Source organism: Monopterus albus, unplaced genomic scaffold (assembly GCF_001952655.1).
Source record: "Monopterus albus unplaced genomic scaffold, M_albus_1.0 scaffold48.1, whole genome shotgun sequence".
NCBI lineage: Eukaryota > Metazoa > Chordata > Actinopteri > Synbranchiformes > Synbranchidae > Monopterus > Monopterus albus.
In genome coordinates this window covers 236822-262667 of record NW_018127928.1, presented here as the reverse complement: position 1 = coordinate 262667, position 25846 = coordinate 236822, and the positions used below count along the sequence as shown (strand labels likewise).

General features: G+C 43.3%; 2 protein-coding genes across 7 annotated transcripts in view; both read left to right on the top strand.

Annotated features, from left to right (window-relative positions):
- Window positions 1-21602, top strand: part of LOC109960503 (histone deacetylase 4-like) — a 52121-nt gene extending 30519 nt beyond the window's left edge. For all 5 annotated transcript variants that reach the window (XM_020600658.1, XM_020600657.1, XM_020600660.1 and 2 more), the window contains 22 exons: window positions 1086-1209; window positions 2312-2430; window positions 6143-6271; window positions 6375-6484; window positions 7306-7434; window positions 7576-7768; window positions 9226-9449; window positions 12088-12312; window positions 12720-12915; window positions 13687-13820; window positions 13903-14005; window positions 14117-14163; window positions 14562-14669; window positions 14955-15010; window positions 15293-15380; window positions 15509-15628; window positions 16014-16111; window positions 16477-16595; window positions 16778-16911; window positions 17443-17527; window positions 17989-18133; window positions 18352-21602. In XM_020600658.1, the coding sequence (XP_020456314.1) occupies window positions 1086-1209; window positions 2312-2430; window positions 6143-6271; window positions 6375-6484; window positions 7306-7434; window positions 7576-7768; window positions 9226-9449; window positions 12088-12312; window positions 12720-12915; window positions 13687-13820; window positions 13903-14005; window positions 14117-14163; window positions 14562-14669; window positions 14955-15010; window positions 15293-15380; window positions 15509-15628; window positions 16014-16111; window positions 16477-16595; window positions 16778-16911; window positions 17443-17527; window positions 17989-18133; window positions 18352-18391 (2726 nt within the window). In that variant the 3' untranslated portion in view covers window positions 18392-21602. The remainder of the gene's footprint in view (window positions 1-1085; window positions 1210-2311; window positions 2431-6142; window positions 6272-6374; window positions 6485-7305; window positions 7435-7575; window positions 7769-9225; window positions 9450-12087; window positions 12313-12719; window positions 12916-13686; window positions 13821-13902; window positions 14006-14116; window positions 14164-14561; window positions 14670-14954; window positions 15011-15292; window positions 15381-15508; window positions 15629-16013; window positions 16112-16476; window positions 16596-16777; window positions 16912-17442; window positions 17528-17988; window positions 18134-18351) is intronic.
- Window positions 21603-22570: 968 nt separating this feature from the next.
- Window positions 22571-25846, top strand: part of LOC109960553 (ribose-phosphate pyrophosphokinase 2) — a 9335-nt gene continuing 6059 nt past the window's right edge. Inside the window, exon 1 of one of the 2 annotated variants that reach the window (XM_020600734.1) lies at window positions 22571-22918. In XM_020600734.1, the coding sequence (XP_020456390.1) occupies window positions 22797-22918 (122 nt within the window). In that variant the 5' untranslated portion in view covers window positions 22571-22796. Of the gene's footprint in view, window positions 22919-25506; window positions 25592-25846 lie in introns of those variants that run through there. The other variant, XM_020600735.1, reaches the window with a different exon arrangement.

The following is a 25846-nucleotide window of genomic DNA, read 5'->3' as shown; positions in this document are numbered from 1 at the left end:
GATCTGGTCAAAGCTCTGCCGGAGGCGGGAGTTGAAGATCTCTCTGACAGGGGATTCTGCTAAACGTTCCCAACAGACCCTCACAATACGTTTGGGTCTGCCGAGTCTGTCCAGCTTACTCCCCCACCATCGGATCCAGCTCACCACCAGGTGGTGATCAGTTTTCTCAGCATTATGCATGTTTTTTTTCTGCACACCTGTTTCAAACCCCCATTCTCTGGTTGTCATGATTAAGAAATGCCACCTTTAGAGGGCTATATACTGATTATGAGATTAGGGTAGGGCTGTGATTGATGATTCTAGATTAATTGATAAAGTGATTAATTGTCTTTCTAAATGTCAGAATATAGTGAAAAATATCTATCACAATTTGCTGAATCGTCATTTAAGCTGTAGATGGGGGCGTCCCCTCATAATTTATTGTACTTATTCTGCTTGGAAGACACAAGAAGACTCTTAATTTAACAAATCAACTTTAACTGTGCTGTTGCTCTTATTTTCAACTCGCACTCTGTTCATTATTAAACTGGGAGATAGACTGTGCAGCCAAACTCTGGCTCAAAACCAGAACTTTTTTGGAAGCAAATGTGTTTTAAAATACCAAACATGTCAAGCAAGTTTTTTGGGCAGCTGCCTCTAAAAATATGCAAAAAATAATAATTTAGAAGATTTCCATTTGAACACCATATAATGTCAATAAATTGTTGGAGCAAGTCAAATACAGGCAGTATGTAATTTGCTGTCAGACAGAGCGGGATAGGAGGATTTGTTTCAAACTTTAAAGCAAATGAAAGGGGAAAGCTAAATGTTGACTTACTTGTGGTGAAACATGAATCATTGCTGCAGATTACTAGATAACACGTGCCAGCTGTCCATAATAACTTGATCTGTTTTTCACACTCCAACTTTAACATCATCAGGTGATGTGACCAGTTTGTGGTTGTAATGGTGTACTTTACTCCTGGCTTATAACCTAACAAATGTAGTGAAAGGAGGATTTCTGAAAGCCTTGTTTGCCAGTAGGATGACTTCTTAATGTAGCGTGGCAGTGCCTATATAATTTTCTCCTCACCTTCACCCGTCAGGTGCTGTGGCTAGTACTGAGGTGAAAATGCGTCTCCAGGAGTTTGTCCTGAACAAGAAGAAGGCCCTGGCCCAGCGGAGCCTCAACCAGGGAGGGGTCCCCAACGATGCTCCCTACTGGTACCGGTGAGGAACCTTTGCTACTCAATTAATTACAGTCAGAAAAGTAGAACACATGCATATAGAGTTGGCCCTCACTTCCAGGGTACAGTATGCATTGCATGGCATGTTTAGATATCATCACCGTTCTAACACAGATTAATCACCTGTCAGTTTGCATAAATACCTCGGCTGCCTTTAGTGTATTTGTAACGAGTGTAAGCAGTAGATAGCTGTTTGGATGGCAGCTCTCTCTCTCACAGCAGATGAATAATGTATTGGATTGCATCTTAATATGTCAGTGACCTTCTGCTCTTCCTCACCTGCCACACTGTGCGAGCCTGACGGAGAGACGGCTCAAGTAGGGTTATAAAACAAAGATCGGAATACACGTGCACATCCACGTGAGAGTGGGATATTGCTACCTGATGATAGGGGCTCTTACACTGAAGCGCAGCCTTGAACGTTTATTGTAGCATCTCTGGAGCGCTTTGCAGGTGTGTACACTTGATAGTGTATGAGTACGTGTATACTCTAAAATAATTATGTGTTGTAGTTCGATGTAGGACATGTAGGACAGGATTGTGTTTTTCATTTTGGTACAATAAAAGCACTAAAACCATGAAATGCAAACACACAACCAAACAAATAAAGTTACATAATCTTGATGTGTGACCCAGTGAAACACCCACAAGTGTTGACTTCCAACAGCTCAAAGTGATGCAAAGCGTCTCTTTCTATATCCCGTCTCTCCTTTTCTGTGCTTTCTGTCCCTAATGTAAGTTTTCTCCGCTCACCGGAGTCATCAGCCCCCTCACTTTTGGAAGAGATGAGTGTGTGTACATCCGTTTGTCAGGAACATGCATTTGGGCTGAAGCCAGCTCAGCTTAACTTTGCCTACAAACACCGCTTTATTCTGTAGGCAGTGAACAGATGGCAGCACATGTCTGCGGCCTTGCCAAGGGATTTGTGTGATGCTCTAATCATACAGATCTATGACAGCCATGAAGTTCGTTACTTTGTTGGGATTAGTCAGTCACGTGTTTGCAGTGTTATCAGCGTTTGGCCTTGTTTCACATAATTTTGTGATATTTGTGGCATCTTTAAAACTGTGTGTTTGCATCTATAGCAAAACCCAGCACAGCTCTCTGGACCAGAGCTCGCCTCCACAGACTGGTGTGTCCACCTACAACCACCCTGTGCTGGGCGTCTACAACCCCCGGGATGACTTCCCACTGCGAAAGACTGGTACATCACACACACATGCTTACACACACAGTTTTGTCGGTGCAAAGGCGTCTGTTCCTACGTGAGCTCACGTTTAGAGAGGATCCCACATTCACACATTTGGAAACCGTATCATCCAGTAGCTGCTATGCAGACTCATGTCTAGCATAATTTAGATGGCACCAGAGCTCTGCACCATTAATCACATCCACGTTAGGCTGTTATTGTCTCCCAGCATCCCGCGCACGAGAGTGTGAGAGAGAGTGCGAGTGTTGTCAGTTCAAGAGTTCAACAGTGAGAGAGGTTTTTATCATTTGAGCACCTGATGTTTTATTAGATTTTAGTTGTTTCTTAACCTGAGGGCTGTTTTGAATCTGCTGGTGTTCAACAGTGTCTTAAGAAACCTGAGCTCGAAGCCAACAGGCTTAATACTTACAGAATGGTCCTTTTTGGCCAAGGTTTAGAGCGGGTGATGTATACTAGGGTTCTTTAAAGTATCAGACTGTTGGAGATTGTCACTGATATTTCATAGCTGGCAGTTGTACAGTTTGTGCTGCTGGACCTTTCTGCTGCCTTTCATTTGTTTTGCAATTGCATGTAAATGTTGAGGCACATTGCTGCTTCAGGGACTAGCTGACTCTTACACTAAGCAGATTCAAGGATGTTGTAACAAGGAATATATGTTTTCTTTTTTGTGGGTCACAGAACTCGTCAAAAGTTATTACAGCAGCTAAAACTGCAGAATGCACCGCTGGTAAAAAGATTTATTGTGGCCTACCATCTTCATGCTTCACTGCTGAAGGACAGAAGCCTTAGCAGAGTGCAGTGTGTTTTTGTCAGGTGTATGTATGTATGTTGCTTTGTTTGTGTGTGTAAGTGGCATGTGCGGTGGTGTAGCCGTGAAGCAGCGGTTGTCTCACAGTGTAATTATTCACTTAGTGCGGCGGCAGGCGGCTACAGCCAGTGCTCCAGGTCTGTTGACTCAGAGCCTTTGGGCTGCTGGATACGACAGCAGAGAGACCACAGCTGACACTGGCCACACAGTCACATTCCTCCCCTGGGAGAGCGGAAGATGAAGTGAGGGAGAAAGGAAGAGAAATAGAAGTGTGAAAAGGGAGGGAAGGAGAGATGGTGAAGTGATCAGGAAGAGGAGCAAGCACAGAACATGAGAGCTGGCAAATCCAGCAAGTGACACAGTTATACCACACTCCCAAAAACTTGCTTTTATACAGAGAAAAGTAAAAAAAAGGCAGGAGTGAAAAGATTGTCTCTGGAGTGTCAGTTCATCCCCTGATGTCCAGGGGACAGTCTGGGCACTGTGCTCGAGTGCAGAGAGAAGAGAGAACCTGTGCCACCCTGAAATTTTGCCCACAGCGATGACGTGCTTTGCGGCATTTACTTATGGTAATGCCACCTCAGGAGAGGGTAGAGGCTCTTTGATATCACTGCCGGGCCATGAAGTAGCGGACTGGCACCCTGGGTTCCCAGCAATGGTTAAAGGAAGCAACAGCACGCTCCCCTTTTACAGTTTAGAAATCTAGTGAGGCTGATACTTTCACCCACAACACAGTGAAAGCAGGGTGACAGCAGACTAGGCTAAAGTCATTTATGACAGATAACTCAAGAATCCTAAAGTTTTAATCCTGAAAAAGGTCAGTCCTGGTTCTTTTGACAATAACTGTGGTTACTGCGGTAGCAGCAGGTGGGTTTAGAGGAAGGTTTGAGGCCCTCCACTCACAGTGCAAATCGTGCTGTTCCTGTCTTTTCACTGATGTTGCAAATGGGTTTTTGTGCTGTAACTGGGGCAGCCTGTCCTTCACATGGATATGGCAGTGTACAGCACTTGGCGATCGTTGATAACTAGACTGCACAGCTCTGCCACAAATACAAAGCAACAACAGGCTAATTACTATCATTGTTTTGTAGTGCGGCCCATTTGCTCAGTGTTCCTGACTACCCTCAGATCAGCTTCTGGGAAAATAAGCTGTCATCAGTCCTAGAAACTGTAAATGAAGTAATATTTCCTTTTTATGTTTTCATTTCAATCATTTTAATCAAATCTCTTTCCCAAAAAGAGGTCACAATCTTCTGATATCCAGCCTTAATCAAGTCAGTCCAATTTTATTTTTACAGCCCAGTATCATCATGACTGGAGAAATAGCCTTGGATTATTAAAGAAAACCACTTTAGAAAGTCTCTTTAGGAATCTCTTGATGAAAACTAGGTTAACCATTAAGGACATTTGGCTCATCATCAGTCTCTGACGTAGCTTTTATTCCCTGTAAAGTGGATAGGCAGGGCAGGAAGGATGATGTCTCATTAAAAAAAACATCATTTTGCTCATTTTGGGGAAGCTATGGACCTCACAGCTCTGCTCTACAAAAGCAGCAACTGTGGAAACTGAAAATGAGAAAAAAGTTTTAAAGTTTAAAGACGACTTAGCTAAAATTGTACTAAAGCTGTGTAAAATTGTTAAATATTTTGTTAAACACCCCCAAAAAGCAAAACAGGTACTCAGATATACAAGCACATATTGCACTGTAGAGGTGGTAAAACAAAGTCAGAAGGTTTAAACTCAGTTTTGACAAAATATTTAGGTTCGGCATTTTGGCTTTGTTGACCAAGATTACTTATAATTTTCTTTTGCAGAAAACTTTGATCTTCTCTTTTGCCAAATATCTAAGAATCAAACTTAGGGACAGGGAACCCCAGAAATCCACCAACTCCCTTCAGCATTAACAAGTTTGGCTCCGTCTGAGTAGAGCTCTCCCTCCCACTCTGTGCCGCTGTACCTTCACACTTCATACTTCACACTTCACTCTTTTCCACACATTTATTTTTACCTGACACTTAATGGGAACAAGTTCATTTTTGATTAATGCTTCCCAAAAGGATTTCTCAGAGACGTTTGATACAGGGAAGCAGCTTTTCAGTATGTGTACCTGTACCAACCTGATATAGCATCAGATTCATCTGGCTGTTTCATAATCAGAGTTGGTGGTGCACCGCATTTGGATTAACCCTCCTCTGAAGATTAAGACTTGGATAATGAATAGTGAAATTATCTAAAGCCGCTGATTGACAGGGCAGAGTAAACAGAGCATTAGCCTTGATGGCTGCAGCCAAGGTGTGACATGATGTTCACTTCTCCCTGTTTCCCTTCACTAGTCTGTGGCAGAAAACACAAAACACCAAAAGGCCACTAGACAGTCAGACATGACTCCCAAATTGAGGTTTAATTGCTTTTTAGCACCACCATCTTTGGGAGAATGGATCAGAATTTGGTTTGCTCATATAGCTTCTGAATTGTACAATAGCAGTGTGTAACAGTTTGTCTACCAAGAGCAGCTCTGTGGAAGAGACTCCTTGACACATCAATGTGATCAGCTCCCAGTTTAAACTGAAAGCCTGTGAGACTGTAGCTCAGGTGACTCTCCCACCCTTTTGACTTATTAGTCTGTGAACATCTGCAGAGTCATATAGTCACAAATTACACAGCAGCTTTTGACCTTTCTCAGGCTGCAACAAGAACCTTGTTATAAGTACAACATTTAATCAGGCACAGGTGTGGCTCCTAATTAAAGATATGTTCCTTTTTAAGGTTTCGTTCTTAAGTTGGTGTTTGTTATCACGGACGGATTTTAATTGGATTGACCAAACAGCAGTTTAGCATTCAGACTGTGAATGAACGAATCAGTCACGTTTGTTTCGTCTGTCTCCTTCCTCCTTTCAGCCTCGGAGCCCAACCTGAAGCTGCGCTCCAGGCTGAAGCAGAAGGTGAGCGAGCGGAGGAGCAGCCCGCTGCTACGTCGCCGAGACAGCCCCATCACCACCGCCAAGAAACGCTCACTGGACATGGCAGGCAAGAGGCTCACACACATGCCAGTTCTTCTTATAATGTTTCATTTTAGGCAGCTGCTTGTTTTTGTCACAGTGTGTATTTGATTTGTGCGTGTGTGTTTCAGACTCCGCGTGCAGCAGCGCCCCCGGCTCAGGCCCAAGCTCCCCAAATAACAGCTCCAACAACATCCCCAATGAGAACGGCATCACTGTGTCAGTCTCCAATAACACAGAGGTAACGCGCACACACACACACACACACACAGCAAGTAAGTTGCTTTTTCACCCGGGGGTTAGAATATCAGCCGGTAAATGAACCGGCTGATATTCTGGGCTGTTTATTGGTTTCATTTAGTTTTGATTGTGTCACCTAACTCTTATAAGAAAATCCTAAATGAACTCAGTCAATAAACACTGTGAATCCTTCACTCTGTAGTTTATACACTTTAATCTTTACTTCTCTATTTACATCTTCAGTTACAGGCAGTTCTATCCCTAAACAAGGAACTTGCCAACATTAAACCATTGCCTTTTTTTGGCTTCTACCAGTTAGAAAAGTTTTAAGGTGAAGTGATGGCCAGTCATTTCTCCCTTGCACAAAATAAAATAGTTTAGAAACCCTAAATATTTGTTAGCTTTAGCATAAACCTGTCAGTGTTTAAAGGTAAGTATTATGGAACAGCCTCAAGAACTATACCTAGACTATAAACAAATTATGCAACCTTTTGCTGTCAGAGCAGTGCTGTTTTTTTTTGTGTGGGTGCTGCGCTACAGGTGCTAGTTGTCAACAGCCTATAGGCTCTAAGTGAGGGTTACTCAGGTGATGAGTTGGCAGAGGAGGACGACAACCGAGGAGCGGGCATGATGCTATTTGTGACAGCCATTAGGGGTTCTCAGGCAGTGTGGAGGAGCCTTGTGGCAGTGGCAATTTTAGCCCATCAGTAGGATGCACATGTATCTCTTTCCCCTTGTGTGGACATATACTGCTGTAGAGTGAGGGCTGGAGTTTTTTTTTATGATGCAAACACTGATAAATCATTTAAATGTGCTTCCCAGGTGTCTCTGGCCCAGAGGCTATGCAGCGGGGCCGAGCGGGGCTCTGTTAACCAGCTGTCCCTCTACACTTCACCATCCTTACCCAACATCACCCTGGGGCTGCCTGCCACTGCCACTGCTGCTTCCAGTGTAAGGAAACTACTGCCAAGCTGGCCAAATAGCTCACAGACTGTGTATCTAGTTAACTGTGGATTTGTCTGTCTGGAGAGTATTGTGTGTGACTATTTACTCTGAATCAGCCCTCACCGTCCTTGCTGTCCCTCCTTTTAGGTGACCTCGGCCCAGCAGGACGGAGGTCTGCAGCCTGCCCTCTCCCTCAGCCCTCCCTTCCTGTCTGGCGGCCACTTGACCCCCTACCTGGCTGAGGCTGCAGCGGGAACAGGCGGACACGGTGCACACAGTCCCCTGCTCCAACACATGGTGCTCATGGAGCAGTGCCCGGCACAGAGCCCCCTAGTGACAGGTGGGAAGAATAATGGGGATTTTATAAAGTTGGTAGTGATTATTAGTAGTAGCACATTTGGTAAACTGATGGTAATGACAGAAAGACCAGCAACGCACCAAATGTAACATCATGTTTCTGTTTTCCTCCTGATGTTCTCTGGCAATGCACAAAAAGAACACCATCATGTGTCTGTAGTACACTGTGTGCCCCCTCACACTGACAGACACCCATTCATTAGCTCAAACTAATGAGCTCCTTTTATATGTCAGTGTATGCTTTGAAAGTGTGACATGGTTGCATTGTGTGCGCTTTCCCTTCAGCTCATCCACTGACTGCTACATTGCTGCTATTTCCAGCTTGGCATTAGTAGTGAATGGACAATGACGCACATACAGACGCATGTGTGTGTGTATCCATGCAAAAAAATGTGTAGACAAGGACATGTGTATGCCCACACACACACACACACACACACAGGTCAAGAGCAGAGAGTGGTTTATTCATTTATTTATTTATTTATTTATTTACACACCCCAGGTGCAAGAGATTTCTTCTCAGTTCAGATAAGGGAAAGTCATGTTTGTGGTCTCCATATCCAAGTATCACAAGCCATTTCTAGTTCTACTATGTGGTAGCCATGCAGCGGCAGAATGTCTGAAAGCTATCTAAAAAATACTCGGGTACATATTTTATCTCATATTTGCAAAGTATTCAAGCTTTTCAGATCATTTTCCAGGCTCGATGTAATCTGGTTTCTTACTCGTCTCACCCAGATGATACACTGTAAATGGGCTTAGATGTTTACTTTTCCTGGCCTGTATCATCACAAGAGAACAGTATGGCAGCGCAGATGGTAGTTCATATTTGGTTCACACATATATCTGTTAACCAGTCTTAGGCCCAACACTAATGAGAGTGAAATTAGGGCTTCATGTGTTGATGTGTGTGCATTACATATTTACCTAGAATTTTAGGAATTTTTAATGCAGCTCAAGGGTTCAGGGTTTTTCCTCAGGTGTCAGATCAGTCGCTGAACGGTTCTCCCCTTCATTCAAAACTACATGAGCCTTTCCAGTTCTGCCACCACAATAGACCATGCTGTTACACAGCCATGAATCATAGCGACACCTGGTCTAAATAGTTCATAAGGTTCAGGTGGAGTGGCAGAAAGCCATAGTTCACTGTCGCTTTCCTAAACAGCTAAAATGATGTTGTTGTTCTGCCATGCTTGGTCTAAAGGTTCAGCTGACTGTACCTCAAGTACACTTTTTTGCTTGTGTGAATGTCCAGTTATTTTGCTAAGCTTGCAAGAAGTGCAGTAGTCCTGGAGCTCAGACCCTTAACAGAACAGATCCATAAGGGTCTCCAATCAAAGATAACTTTTGCTGCCCAGACAAATGTGGAGCCAAGCTTGTAGTAGCGTCTATAACCTGTTATGCCTCTTAGAACTAAAGTCTCCCTTTTTTGTGTTCTAGGTGTAAGCGGCCTGTCCATGTCATCGGCAGCGTCCATGGCTAAGCTGCAGCGGCAGCATCGGCCCTTGGGGAGGACCCAGTCAGCCCCACTACCCCAGGGGAGCGCCGCCCAGGCTCATGCCCAGGCCCTGGCCTTGCAGCAGCTGGTGGTCCAACAGCAGCACCAGCAGTTTCTGGAGAAGCACAAGCAGCAGTTCCAGCAGCAACAGCTCCACCTCAATAAGGTACAAGTTGGAGACACTTGATTAGATTTTTTTCTTTCTGTTATCTCCCTTTGCCCCTAATTTCAGTAGTTTTGGCATTGTAAAATCACTGCTGTCATGCTGTCAAGTATCAAAGTCAGTGAAGGAAGTCAGAAGAAACTGAACCAAGAGGCATAAAACTATCAAAGGTAAAACAAAAAAGAAGCTTCTACTGTAAATTGTAATATTTAATTAACATATTCATTTTTAATTCTATTGTGCTTGTATGCAAATAGTTCTTTTTTTGTTTAGCATGTTGTAAATGCTTTCATTATGCTCACTGTACTGACGGAGGTGGGTGAAAGAAGAAGCCACAGATCTGACATCACATTCAAATAAACTGATAATTCATTAGGCCTTTAAGCCACAGTGGGCCAGCACAGCAGCTGTAGTGTAGTTGTTTGTGTAGGCGGCAGCCAGTAACACAGCCAATAACATGTTGTAGCTGTGCGCGTGTGAAGTCCTTGATTTTATTCTGCCACTTTCTTCCTCTCTCTGCCTCTCTCTCTGTAGTATTTATGTTTGTGAGTGGGCGGAGGTAAGTATGGGTTAACATGTATAGCAGAGTGTGTGAGCGTGTGTGAATGTTTGCATCCTCTTCTCTGTGTGACTGTGGCCGAGACAGTTGCCACGGGCTGCGAGGTAACAGTGCGCTGCCATGGCAACGGAGCGGAAGCGTCTCCCTTATATGGTCAGAGAGGAAGCAAGCAGCCGGCACTCTGTTTGGCTTCACCTGTTCAAGCAGCGTACTCGCTGTTGGAGAGGTGGGTGGATGAAACAAGGGATTTCCTCCCCCCACCCCCCGCTCCACTGCTCTGCTGTGCTTTCTCTCTATCGCTCCAAATGTTTCAGAGGTCTCAAGTTGCAGCTTTTCACACAAACATCTCTTTAATGGCAACTGGCATGCCAAGGACGGGTCCTTCAGGAGATTTTCAGGACTAAAATCAAAACCTTAGATTCAAACGTTCTTTTATTCTATTGAATTTATCAGAATACCAGAGATTAAGATCTTTTTTTTCCTCTTCAGTTTTATTTTCTATCCTAAATATTTTCATGTAAATAGAGGTGAAACCATTAGTTCATACAGTATATTACTAAAAATAACACTTCTTATTGTCACTCAGCAATAGGAAAAGCATTGTCTGTTTAGATTTGCAGCTGTTTCGTGTTTTATATCATGGTACAAAACTGAAAATCTGATTTATCGATTTACCTTTTTTTGCTGATTCTGATTGATTCCACTCTCGTGAAGCTACAGCCCATTAGCTTAGCTTATCTTAGAGACTGGAAACCAGCCCAAAGGTAACAAAATCTACTTACCAGCACCTCTCAAGCCTCCTGGGTAACATGATACATCTTGTTTGTTTAAACCGTACAAAAACCAAAGTGTAAAATATCGATGAGTTGTGGTTTTACAGGGGGATTATCTGCCAGATAACACAAAAGAAAACTTTGTTGAACTCTTCCTTTAGATACCTATAGTTAAGTTCTAAGAACAAATCAGATATCTCAGGCTCAAGCTAACCGATTAGCTGGTTGACAGAAAGTAAATTAGTTTGAAAATCAATTCATCCTTGTTCTTGCACATTTAGTTGCTCCAGCTTCTCACATGTGAGGATTTGCCGTTTTCCTTTGTCTTTGGTTTTAGACAGTTGAGTGAATACAGTACAACAAGCGACTGGAAGATGTTGTTTCGGGCTCTGGGAAATAATTATTGGCATTTCAAACATTTTTTGACATTTCTAAACCAGACAGTGTCACAGGAACATGATCATTTGTCTTTTATCATCTGTGCCTGTGTTCTGATGTATCCACAGAAACTAGCTGCATCGACAAGCAGGGAAAGGAAGAGTATCAAATTAAACCAGATAAAGAGGAGGTTTCAGGGAAAGTAGAGCAGAGGAGGGTGATGGGGTTGCGGGAGGAGGTGGGGGAGAGAACTTTGTTTGGACGCAAAGAAGACAAGAAGAAGACAAGAACAGTAGAGCTGGGGGGGTGGTGTGAGAGCTGGTGAATGCTCTGACGTCAATGCTGTCCCCTGGCACAGACCCAGGGGGCCCAGAGGATTACAGCTCTGGGAAACACACATACACCCCCTCCTACACACGCCTGTAGATGTAAACCACTCTTGAGACTTCCAGCAAACACTTTGCTTTCTCACCATTCTCTTAGCCTACACTTCATGAACACACACACACTATGGAGGCGAGCACTCCACAGCATTGAATGGCTCCTGTCACTGAGAGTGAATGAATAGACAACTGAATCACTGCTTGGTTAACAGCAGGCCGCAGAATGAGTCGATAAAAATCGGCACAACGGGGCGTGTGGAATGTCTTTGTCCGATGTGACACATTTTGCCCCGGAGTGCAGTCGACAGACTGGACACTCATATTCAGTTATGACGGATGGGTCTAAAATCTGACTGAGCTTGTTAAAATAAGAATGCACCAGAGAAAGGAGTGAGGTGCCAGGAATTTGATTCAGATACGAGCATGCCCATTTGTCTGAATGCAGCCTCACACATTGGAGGGGATGTGTCACATCCTGCTGTTCAGTTGTGAAATAAATTTCACATCGTAGCATCATCACCCTCATCCCTCCCTCCCTTCTCCCGCAGATGATAGCCAAGCCCAGCGAGTCACCCGTGGGCCGTCAGCACCAGAGCCACCCCGAGGAGACAGAGGAGGAGCTGAGGGAGCACCAGGATGGCACCGCTCTGCCGCCAGGGGTCACCATCAAGCAGGAGCCCCCCGACCCGCAGGAGCTGCAGGAGGATGTGCTGCAGCAGCACAGGGAGAGGGAGCGAGAGAGGCAGGCGGAGCAGGAGCTACTCTTCAGACAGGTAGGGGACAAAAGTTTAAAAGTGAGACACCTGCCCTGGTTTACACCTGTAAAACAATGTAGGCTGAGGGAATCGATTGAGCATTGAGTCTCTGACTCTGCTTGGTGCTAATATATGGTGGTGTGCTTGAGAAAGTCTTGGAGAAGTGAAATCACAAAGAACAGACACTGAGATGTAATTTGTGACAGTGTTGCTTCGTGGCCCACAGTCTCCCTGTGATTAATACAGAACTGCATTGTTTGTTTTGGCTGCCATCTTTTGGCCATACGTTGTACTTGCACTTTAAAATATGTTAGTCATTCTTATTCATTTTAGTCCCCTAATGCATTCACATTATAGGCATTACAGAAAACTCCTTGTGGAGAATTTATTACCAGTAGTTCACTTTAATTTGTCCATCTGAGCAGCAGGCCTTGTTGTTGGAGCAGCAGCGGATTCACCAGCTGAGAAACTATCAGGCCTCGATGGAAGCTGCTGGCTTGTCAGTCTCCTTCCCAGGACACCGGCCCCTGTCCAGGGCCCAGTCATCTCCAGCCTCTGCTTCCTCTTTTCCATTGAGTGTTCCAGCCCCGGATCCTCCTGTCAAACCTCGATTCACCACAGGTAAGCGCCACCATCCTCTGTCACTGAAGAATTCCTTGTGTCTACATACTTCAAGCTGTTCAGCACATGTATCACTTTTAAATCTCAAATCACTGTCAAGCTGCCAGTGGTATTTATTTCCACAATTGTAGCCTCCCTTTAGTCTGCCTTGAGCATTTGTTTGAGTTTTGGCTTCAAATTTTACTTCCCTCATAATACACTGGGGACCGTAAAGAGAACGTTGCATCCAAAAAGCAGGTGAATTGGCCAGAAAACTGTGTAATGGTTCCGGCCTCCATCTGGTAGCAACAATAATCGAGCTAGAAAAGTAAACCTCGCCAAAAAAATTTTTTTTTTTTGCTCCCACGTTTTGTTACTCTCAGACATTGAACTCTTTGAACAAGTAAGAAGAATGAAGCTCCTGCCCGACTTAAGACTTAAGTTTTATTGCTCTGAGGATGCTCAATACTGCGATGGTTTTGCTTGCATGAACAGTTTGACCTACTTTACTCCCACTCAGTTTCAAACTGCGTCAAAAAGTTAGAGAAGAAAGTGGCATTCGAATGAGAAGTCATAGTTTAATATTAATGTGCGTTCATAACAACTGTGAGCACAAGATGAACACAAACACACCTGACGTTTCATAATGTGAGGGCGAGAAAAACAAGACAGTCAGTTAGAGCAGTCAGCAGTTACATAAAAAGTAAAAGAGTGCAGGATATAAAGGTTCATGGCTGTGTGTATACGTGTTTTAATGAGTGTGTGTGTGTGTGTGTGTGTGTGTGTTTTCAGGCCTGGTGTACGACTCTCTCATGCAGAAGCACCAGTGTATGTGTGGAAACACCAACAGCCACCCAGAGCACGCAGGGCGGATTCAGAGCATTTGGTCTCGGCTGCAGGAGACCGGACTCAGAGCGCAGTGCGAGGTGCGTTACACGTGGAAATAGCTCCTCTGTGAACTTCACACAAAGTAGTTAGCTGCATCTGAGTGTGTGTGTGTGTTTGTAGTGTATCCGTGGGAGGAAGGCCACTCTGGAAGAGCTGCAGACGGTTCACTCTGAAGCCCACGTCCTGCTGTATGGAACCAATCCTCTCCGACAGAAACTTGATTGTAAGCTCACACAAACAAAGCTATGCACACGTGCACAGCAGCAGTTTCATTCAGCTACTGATGTGCAGTCATCAGCTTTCCCTAATTGAATGTTTATTTCCTGACCACCAGGTTCAATCACTCCCATGTTTGTACGGCTGCCGTGTGGAGGAGTGGGGGTAAGTGCATTTGTAGAGTGAGCTAATACACAAGATGGTAGCGTGACACACTGACACACAGGCTTCTAAAACGCTAGTCTGAAAATGTTGTTATAAGTACAAAACTTACAGAAAAGCTGTTGTAAAAAACCTATAGAAACACAATGAAGAAGGAAATGTGTTCAGTTTAGTTAGAATTCAAAGAAATAAAATGCAAACACAACAGAAAATATATTAAATACAGTTGCTGTGCAGTTAGATTTAGAAAAACAAAATAGCATACATTGCTTGAAACTGATTAGCATTAGGAAGATTTCTAAGTGTTGAACTTTTAATTTTTGAGTCTGCTACTGTGTGGCCTCCTTCACGTTCTTTTTCGATTGTGGATGTAGCTCAGGTGACAGTCGTGTGTTTTCCAGGTGGACAGCGACACCATTTGGAACGAGGTCCACTCCTCAAGCGCCGCTCGTCTCGCTGTCGGCTCTGTGGTGGAGCTCGTTTTCAAAGTGGCTATTGGAGAGCTAAAGGTAGCCACAGAAAGGAAAATCTGTTACTTGTACATGACTTTGAAAGTTCTTTTCTTCAGATCCGCTTATGTAAAATAATTCCACCCGGATTTATTGTTTTGACGAGGTTGCAGGTGAAATGTCTCAGACAGAAACTACAGTACCCTCTGAGTTTAGTTGAATGACTGGATTCATGGATTGATTACAATCACACGTGTTTGTTCTACAGTATTTTTAGTGGTGGTTTGCCACTGTTTAGAAAACACAGAGGAAACAGTGGTGTTGAGTGCCTGTCTGTCTTTCCAGAATGGCTTTGCTGTGGTCCGCCCTCCTGGACACCATGCGGAGGAGAGCACTCCCATGTAAGGCTAGCACCATCTGCACTCAGCCGAGACACTCGGCCTATGTAGATACAAATACCAGCATCAGAACAGGCTCATCTGGAATAGAAATTACATAAACCATAGCATTTATTTGTACATAAAGGACTAAGTGCCCTTACTTTGCCAACTGTTTCAAGGACTGCCTTGTTTGTTTCCAACATCTTTCTCACACCGTGTTTGAAATGAACTAGAAAGACATGAAAATGGAGCAGGAAAGTGCTTTGGCTGGACAACTCAGCCCTCTGTCTACTGCTGTTTCAGGGGTTTCTGCTATTTCAACTCTGTGGCCATCGCTGCCAAGCTGCTGCAGCAGAGACTCAACATCAACAAGATCCTCATTGTGGACTGGGTCAGTCGTCTCTGTTGTTTGTATTAAACAGGACCAGTTAGAACTGATGGTTTCCCTTTTGTATATTATTAAAAAGCATGTGGTGTGGAGAGGCTTGTGACTAAATCATGTGTCCTATCTACGCTCAGGACGTTCACCATGGCAACGGCACCCAGCAAGCCTTCTACGATGACCCCAGTGTCCTTTACCTGTCTATTCATCGCTATGACGATGGCAACTTCTTCCCTGGAAGTGGGGCACCTGATGAGGTGAATGTGGTTTTTTTTTTTTCACCTTGTCAACGAAACATTCCAAGTGCATTGTGGGAAACATTCAGTACTGGATTCAGTTTGTACAGATAATTTGGATTTGTTCTGCCAAATAAGTTGATTTTGAATGAACATTAAAACTATTGTATGACATAATTAATAATCAGGTGATGGCCATTTTAGAGCAGTAGTTTAGGATCATTTTCATTAACCTGTTGATTATCTTTTAGTTAACTGATTAGTCTCCGAGTCTATAAAATGTCAGAAAATAGTGGAAGAAAATCCATCAAGTTCATTAGGAACAAATACTCGGCAATATTTCCAAATATTAATGTGGATTGGTCCTGTGCAAATGTGGGATTCACTTGTGTGGTTTTCCTCTCAGGTGGGCAGCGGTCCTGGTGTCGGGTTCAACGTTAATGTTGCCTTCACTGGAGGCCTCGATCCACCCATGGGAGATGTAGAGTACCTGGCTGCCTTCAGGTACCAGGCTTTCTTTGTAACAGTGCCGTTTTCAGCTACTCCGAATGGTTTATTTAGCTTCAGAAGTGTGAGAATTTTGTCAACCCATAAAGAAACAATGAATTGCTCAGTTTAACTAAATTACTTGAAAACCACTTTGGGCATGGATTGTTGTAATCAGACAGCAACATTGTCTTTTGTGTGAAACATGATGAGAAAAATGAGCAATATGCAGAAGATGTTGAAATGAACGCCACTCCTGGGGAAAGGTTTGCTGTATTTTGGGTCATAAAATCAAAAATAAAGTAAGTGTGAGGTTTGTTTGACTGTCATGACATATTGGCTGTCACGCTGTGTAATTTCTCTCCTCCATCCTGCACTCCCAGGTCAGTGGTGATGCCCATAGCCAATGAGTTTGCTCCCGACATTGTGCTGGTTTCTTCGGGCTTCGACGCTGTGGAGGGACACCCTCCACCGCTGGGTGGCTACACTCTGACGTCCAAATGTGAGTGTGGGATTATCTGAGGTTTGTTTCTTATCTCATGCTCCAGCAGACAGCTGCACAGAACCAACACATGCACACAATTTGGAGATAAGTTGTGTTTCTCAGGAAGACAAATAGCTCAGATCTAAAATGCATTCAACTTCTGTAGCATACCACTGATTCATTCTGTAACATTTCTCCAGGTTTTGGCTATTTGACCAGGCAGCTGATGACCCTCGTTGGGGGCCGGGTGGTCCTGGCTCTGGAGGGGGGTCACGACCTCACCGCCATCTGTGACGCCTCCGAGGCCTGTGTGGCCGCCCTGCTAGGCCAGGAGGTAAGGAGGTCACTTTGCCAGCACACAAGAATCCTACTCAGTGTTCCTTAAGCTAAATCAAAGGGTGGATGTTGGAAACAAGATGGGTGGGACAAAGCCGAGCGTGTTACTGCAGTTGTAAGCCAGGCTCCAAAACCCCTCTGTTTCTGCTTCTGTTATTCTAAACCTGCCTGGGGACATTAAGTAATTTTTATAAATAGACCTTTCATTTATTTTTAGCTCATATTAATCTGCTGAGTTAGAAATGAAAATAAAAATGAAGAAATTAAGCAACAACAAAAAGCTGGTAGTTAGGGTGAGGACGATGATCATTAATCCAACCCAAAACTACCGTTACTCTGGCTGTAATCCGGTCTCCTGCTTCTTACAGATGTGTGATTTAATCTTATAATATATGGAGGCAGGGGTGGAATTTGTGGTATAAGTTGTACTTTTGTGCATTATTTCCATGTTGACCCCTTGTGGAAGGTATTAGAAATTCGGCATGACGCATGCTTGTGTTTTTATGTCCTGCGTGTTTGTCTGGTGCAGCTGGACCCACTGCCAAAGGCCGTCCTCGAGCAGAGGCCCAACCCCAACGCTGTTCGCTCTCTGGAGAAAGTCTTAGAGACTCACAGTGAGTTCGTTCTCAGTTACATGACACTGATATATACACACAGAGGTGCACATACTTAAAGTTTTTGTATATGATTCAGAACAGTACAACAGAACTTTTGTAGCTTATTGACATTTGGAGCGAGTTACAAAGAGGCAGGAGTCAGATTTGTGATTCTTGTGCATGTTAAACTTTCAGAAAACTGACACATTATATATATATTCCTACATATGTAAAATGCTAATCTACTAAAGTATGTTTATGAGACAAATGTTCTTGTTACTTTTGGGCCCTTTGTACAAACAGTCCCGTTTTACTTTTTGGTCTTTTTTTCCAGGTGGCCTCTTAGATTGTTTTATGTAAATTATTTAACCCCCTGGAACAAACCTTGTTCATCTGAGGACTATACCTCCTGCTCTACTTCCTGCTTCATTCATTTTCTCTATTTGCTTTTCATCTTCTGCTCTGCTCCATTGTCTCAGGTAAGTACTGGCGCTCGGTGCATCGCTACTCACCACGGCTGGGACTTTCCCTGCTGGAGGCCAAACGAGGAGACTCGGAGGAGGCTGAGGCCGTCAATGCCATGGCCTCTCTGTCCGTGGCCAACACAAACACCATGGATCAAAGGTAAAGGGTCCCAAAGCACTGACTACTGGAGAGGCACCGCTCAAATTCCCAAATAGAACAGTGTGAAAGGTGAAGAACTGAACCTGCTGTGCTGTACTTGCGCTATAGACAGGTTCGGTCCACAGAGGTCAGGAGGTTTCTGCATGTGAAGCAAGATGGAGGAAATGTGACGAGGTGCCTGAGGTTTAATATCTTTTGATGTCTTGTTTTCCCACCAGGCCAGAGGAGGAGCCGATGGAAGAGGAGGAACCACTGTAACAGGGGGAAACACGAGGGTGTCACACTGTACCCTTTGACCTCTCTGGAGAACATCTCTTTGAGCTGCAAAGAGTCTCGACTGACCCCTTCATTTAGTCCCCATAACCCCACTCACCACGTCAGTCACTTTGATTGGCGGCCCCTCTGCCAAAACGAGGGAGAGGGGGTGGGCTCAGCCTCAGAGTAGGGAGCCAATCAGGAGACAGAGGACTGAATTGGAAAAAAAAATTAAACACAGCAGCGTTGCTTTGGCAGCACTCGCTCAGAGACACTCATTTTTTCTGTCAGTCTTCGCCCCCCCATGTTAGCCCACAACAGTCACCAAGTGACTGCAGCAGCGGGCAAGTGTATTTGGAGCGGGGGCAAGAAAGGTGTGATAACACTTAACATACATAACGGTGCTTTACACAGCTGCTCACGGACACCAGGGACAGCGACGTCCCCAGCTGTCAGACGCAGCTCGGCGTTTTCTTTCTCTTTTCTCACATATTTTCCCTGAAAAACAAGGGCAGTGCGGCAACTGAGATCATATTTTATAAGATGCGTTCACTGTGGACTTTGGTTGGCCGAAGTTTGAGTAGGCCTGTACAAAGATGTGACGGTGAGACTGTCACCTCGCTGGAGCAACCTGTCGTTGAAGGTTGATGAGTGAGAGGAGTGCCTTGGTGAGGGTCTGCTGGATTTCAGGATTGTTCAGGAAAAGATTGCCTTAAGTTAAAAGAATTTTCTCACTGAGAAATTGGTGCGAGGGAGGGAGACGGAGAGTTTCAAGTCCTTTCGGGGACAACAAAAATAAAGCAAACAATCTTTCAGCATGTTTACTTGGATCGTGATGAAGACATCGTTTACGTCTCTCGCAGCCTCTCTTGAAGAGTTACTTTACTTTTGGATGGATCTATTTTTCTGTAAAAATGAAAACGCTTTGTAAAGGTAGTTGCCAGCTTCAGTAGAAAAAGGTGCAAACATGAAACCTTCAAACAAGGAAATCGGAATAAAAACTCAAAGGTTTAGCCTTTTATGTAGCTTCCCTTTAACCGAAGTCATTGCTCTGTAACACACGTGATGAAGCATGCGTCTGAGCAGAGACCAGACATTTTTGCTAGAGTTTTGAATGTTATCCAAAAGAGAAAGCCAAGCAAGAAGCCAAAGCATGAGTTTGCATATACAGTTGTAGTTTGACTCCACTTAGCTGGCAAGTCGACATATTAGCCCTTTCATATAAGGCTCCCAGTACTTGGTTTAATGTTTACTAATGTAATCCTTCACCAGTGAGCGGCTCTTTACATGTGCTGATCCGGTTGGCAACTACCTTGGTTACTAGTGCGAGCTGAACATTAGTCATGTATATTGAATTGAATATATTTTGAGAGGCAGTAGTTGAGTATTGCCCAGTGGTATCTTCATGTATGATTTCCACATCAAGTTGTCAATTTATGATATTGACAGTGTGTTTGGTCAGTGTGTCCACTTTTCATTTTGAATTGTATAAGATTATTTTTCTAACTTTTTTCATCCATAGATTTTGTTCAGTTTTTATCCGTTTTCTGGATAGTTATAGGGCTGCCAATCACATACTTACTGTCACTTCTTGTTCAGAACTTTTTCTTTCTTATATTTATCAAAACTAAGGATCAACACTTTCTTTCTTTCTTTCTTTCTGCAGCTCTCTAGGCCTGTCTGCATTTTCATCAGCTATGTATTTATAACGTATTGTTTATAGGAGATTTGTATATGGGAAATTTATAAATGTACTCTAACTAATGACAGCTATGATATTGTGAGCGAAAAGCAGTATGGTGTATGATATTACTCCATAAACTTAAAAAAGCTGCATATTTAACTTGTCATCGACTGCACTGTTTCCAAGTTGCCCTCGAGTAAAACATTACACAGCACTGAGACTGACTTTTGAACACCGGAGTAAATCATTTGGTCACTTGGTTGCCTAATCGATACATTTTCCTCTTGTGCACGGGTGAGATGCACTTAACTTTCGACTGTGACAACATCACACATCCACAGACAAGAGGTTTAGGGGCCGTCTTATGTAGCTAGCCGAGTTTTCTTTGGCAGGAAAAGAAAAGAAGGGGACACAGATATCAAGGAAGTGGGATTTTTGGATGGGAAACATCAGCCAATTATTTTACAAGTCTCTTTCTGAGCATGTATTGCACTATCACGTTTGACTGTCCATAACATCAGCGTCTCCTTCCTCCCTCTTCCTGCTTGAATTCAGCTGACCAGACACTACTATTAGAGTCAAATTCATGCCCATCTGTCAACTGCTTTGTTAAACTCCTGATGACTATCATGTCGACTTGTCATTGATTTCATTTGAAAAAAAACTTTAAATTTGGGATTAAGTTTTTATTTTTTCATGTCTAACAAAACATTCCACTTGTTACTCCTTTAATTTGGCTTAACATGTTTTTAAAGATGAAGTTGAGGTTTTTTTTGTAGAAACTTTTAATACTATTTCTTTTTTGCAGTCTGCTCGCGCCAACTTTAACTCTTTGCATGGTTTGTGAGTCAGCATGCCTGCTTGTCTATGTAACAAAAATGTATTTGCACAATAGAAGAAGAACACTGGAGGACCTAAAAAACAAAACCTCCCACAGCAACTCCCCAAGAGCACCAGGTGGGATGGTTTTCTTCCTCTCTGGTGTGCAAACAATTCAAAAGACACTGAGAAACATTTGATATTGTTCTTATTGAATATTGTTTCCAATAAGTGATTTTAACAACAGCACTTACAACGTGTGTGGACTGTGTTTAAGAGAAACCTGCTCTGCCAAACCTCTGCTACATTCACACCTTAAACGACTCTCCCAAAGAATGTTCCTCTTTCAAAGATTTCTAAACGGGCACTGTTAAGGCAGAGAAGTGACGGATATCGGTTGAGAAAAGTTTGGAGAAAAGGGCATCGTCCTTTGATTGTCACACCCACCTCGGCCAGTTCTATATATATAACCACTGTGGCTCAAGAGCAATTCTTGGTTTACATGTAAATGGATAAAAAATGCTATTTTTGTTTGTTGTTTGTCTCTCTTGATGGAAAAAAAATGTTATCTTTCTTTGGGACCTACGCTTTGGACATTTCATCTCTGACATCTATAAAATATATTTCTGAAAAATACAAGCAAATGTGGTTGTATTTTTGCATGAAATTACTTAAAAGCTGGATTGTTTTCAATAAAAAGGTCAGGATTGGTTTGGTGCTATTTCAGGAATCTTTCACATCAATAACAGGCCGTCTGCGCAGAATCAATTCACCAGATAGACTCACAGTGAACAGAGCTGATCTTATCACCTGGTAGCACAGACACAGATTATTGGACATTGGTGAAGTGATGACCTAAAGTCCATTAGGACACTTCAGTAGTGCTGGTTATAGTGGAGGTCTTGACATTTAAAAGGCCACACGGTAGGGAAACCCTCCTTGGTTTTATGGTGTATTTCCAGTATCCACATCAGTGTACTTCGGGCCTGATCTAAAGAACAACAAATAAGTTGCCCAATACATGACAAGGAAGAGACATATGAGGGACATGAAGTCTCAGCAGACGTCTCTCTGAGTAACAAATCCTATTGCAAGACCTAATGTGTGCAACAGCTCTTAGGTGACCTGCTTGTCTTTATTTGAAAACTGTTCTAGAAAATGTCTGAAAAAAGGACAAATATCCCATTTACAAATTCTAAAAATACAATATTCAAACAGCTTTTGTTTAATGAATTACCCAAAACATAATGACAAACTAACTGGAAAAAGACAAGTGAAAATTGTCAATAGATTTTTGATCAAAATGATAATAAACCACATTGTCATATTGACCGCATGTGCAAGTTTTTTTCTGCGATCAAACACTAATTAAAAAATAAAAATTGATAAAAAATACAAAGTATAATTACAAGGGAGGAGGAAAACTGCAGGGCATCACATGCAGTGTCGTGACCAGTTGAGAAAATGCTTTAATGAATGAAAGCTATTTAAAACGGGAAACTAATATATTTGTTTCTCCAGCAGCATCTTTACTACAGAATAAAACAACAGAATCAGATAAAATGTGATTAATTAGTAGCCTAAGAGAACATTTATGTAAGTGAGCTTTTGAAAGAGATTTAAAATAGTTGAATAGTCTTGGACCGTGCGTGTTCAGTTGTCAACACAGAGCAGTGAGTGCGTGTCAGTGGACTGCCGCACCATCCAATGAGGGCAGGGCACTTCCCTTCACCTTGCAAACACTAGCGGGCTATTTCCTCTCTGCTCACTGTCCCCGGTGCTGAACCAGTGCAATGTCCCGACTGCGACATTAGCAAGTTGATTTTTCCATTTTCATAAGCCTTAAGTGGTTTTTGTATACGCTTTTCTTTTGTTTTCTTAGCAAACTGAACCGGAGTTTCGGACATGCCGAACATCGTGCTTTTTAGCGGGAGCTCTCACCACGACTTGTCCCAGAAAGTGGCTGATCGGCTAGGGCTGGACCTGGGGAAAGTGATCACGAAGAAATTCAGCAACCAGGAGACGTGGTGAGGAGCGTTTTAATTATAGTACGACGCGTGTTCTCTTGGGCTTGGCATTTAAAGCTAGAGGTGTATATTTTCGGTGGTGTAGTAGATAGCCCCTCATGTTCCTTCAGCCTCCGTGTCCCATGTGGGTCTGTTAGCTTGAAGCTAACAATACTTTACTATTCGGCGCGCAGCATTGTGCACGTGATTAGCCACGTAAATACACCAGGCTAGCAAGCTAACGTTGGTGCGTCCTTTATCGGACAGCTATGCTAGCCCTGGTGTTATTGAATTTTTGTGGTTTACGATTAGTGCGTCTGCCTAGTATGTCCATCTCTTAAAATAAGTCAGACTGATAGGAACAGGCGAAGCAGATGAAATTACATTGTTTTATTAGTTGCGTGTCATGCTAACTGGGCTAAGTGTACCGTGTAATGGGTGAATACGGACGAGGTACAGGTCAGGCAAATCTTTGCACATATTTTAAATCGTCCCCAGTTCTCAATCTAAAGTCACTATACAGAATAATGCTATATTTGATGGGAGGTAGCTGCTTGTTTTATTGCCCCGTTAAATGTTTGCCTCGTTTAAAACGGTGTTACGGTTGAAGTGGGAACCTAAGGGGTACACACTTTGACGTAACACCTGCACCGTAATGGCAGCTGTTAACCAAGCTACGTCCCTGAAACCTGTGGATTTACTTGCATAATCACGATGTTCACACTTGGGCACACCTGATTCAACACTGTGGTTTAGTTACCAATGCTGGACACGTTCCTGAAAAAGCAGCATGTTTCGGAGAACCAGTGTGTCCGTTAATGGATACTGGATAGCTCGCAGCTGTTTAATATGGTTTATGTTAGCTGGCAAGCTACATATGATAATGCGTTCTCCTAGCTATATGGTTTATTAAAGGACAACTTGCAGTTGCCCTGCAGTTCACTAGCACATTTTCGGCAGCTCTCATTATTGCCTGTGTTGAATTTGTGACCTCTCCAGTGTCCAAAACGCATGAATCTGATTTGTGCTCATTTCCAAAGAAGCCAAGTTGTGCTTCTTGTCCTTCCCGTGTCTCTTCCTGGCCTCCAGTAGACTTAGCTCTTGTGCTTCTTGTCCTTCCCGTGTCTCTGCCTCCAGTAGACTTAGCTGCGGTCATGCAGTTTGTTGGAGCCCTCCTGCAGGGTGACCTTTTGGCTGCCTGACTATGTTGACCTAAATTCATCACAGCACTGTTTGTCCCTTACATTCAGCTTCCCAGCCATCTCCTCTAAGTGTGGTTCATTCTCTTTGATGCAGTAATGGGAAACCACACACCATGTTCATGTGTTTTGTGAGCAGGGCATTAGGTCAACCACTGATGCTGTCAGTGAACTGTAGTATAATCTGGATAAAAGCATCAGGTTGTGTATGTTGTTGTGATGTTGCCTATGTTTTCCAGCATTTAGTTTTTTAATAGGGTTGTAGCTTGAACATGTGTCTTCCTAACACCTTTATCCATTTATAAGACTGTCTCTGCTGGTGATGTTTCCATCCACAGCTCTTAAAAGCCAGGGAAAACTCGAATGGTCTGTGCTGAGGTCTCCCTCTCTCTAGGGAACACAGCTGTTTGGACAACACAAAGTGCAAAACAAAGATTAGTGTCTTGTCCTTGCACACTAACAGGAAGCTGGGAACAGTGCACTAACAGCAGCTCTTCTCATGGCTCCAACACAAGCTGTGGCAGGTGACATGCAGAGGCCGAGGAGCGGATTCCTGGGAGTGGAATGAGGATGGTTTTATGTTTTGTTTTGCACAAGAAGACATGTCCAAATAAAGATTTTATTGACAGTAGCCTGAAAGTATAACCTCCAAGTTTCATTCTAAGCTATTAAGTGGGGGACACTTAAACCTGTTGATCAGCTACTGGTTAATGAAGATGGACAGTTTGTGAGCATGTCTTTCTCTGCCTGTGTGTCTGTGGCAAAGGTCACATGTTTGTCCTGTTGCTTTCCACATTGTGCCATCATTTTAGGAGCTTTGGCGGGAAATGTTTTGCTCTAGGTGGCGGTGGCTGTTCATCCTGAATGCCTGAAAATGTAGTTGGCACTTTGGAATGTTTTCTGCTTTACTTGTCAGATTTTTATCAGTTTGAATAAAGAGTTAGCTTGTGCAGCAGCTTGTGTTTTAATCTTAAACATTTGACAAAGCTGGCTAGTTTTGTTTAGTGTTTCTCAAAGTGTTTTTGTGTCTGTGCTGGAGCTCAGATGTCACATTGGCACCAGTATGAAAATGTTTCCACAGACAGTTGCATTAGTGTTGTTGTAAACAGAGCTGACGCAGTTAGTCAGCCCTAGTTGTGTGTAAACCTAAACATCATTATATGATACCAAAGTCACAGATGCATTGCATCTGTGACTTTGGTCCCAGTGAAACTGAACGTCTTCCTTTGACTTTATCAAATAGTTTTGTGTTTTTCTGTTTGGGCAGAGCTTGACTTGCATGCTGTGATATGACTTTGTCAAATGTGAGCTGCAGTGAAGCACTAGCACCACAGCCTGATTCTGACTGATCTGAAGCCTGACTGTCTGCAGTATAGTGGTCACATGACCGAGCCCGGTCATCTCCCACAAAGCAATGTTTCACACACATGCTGCCTGTTGTGTGTGTCTGGCAACACGTACTTCGCCTCCTACTAGTTTTTTCACACTTGCTCAGGTGAGCAGGGCGACTCGGCCCCAACTTGTTCCTATACATAACTTCATACAGGTCTGGTCCCAGTCCGGGTTGAGTGTGTGAATATGTCCTGCTCATAAATGCGCCTTTGAAGCTCAGTAATAAACTGCATGACATTTTAATGTAGTTAGATCTACCAGGCTGAGAGAGCATTGGCAAAGCTGAAAATTTTTCTTAAATACACATTTATACTTTTTTTTTTTTTTTTAATGGGGGTTTTAAGAAATAAAAATAATC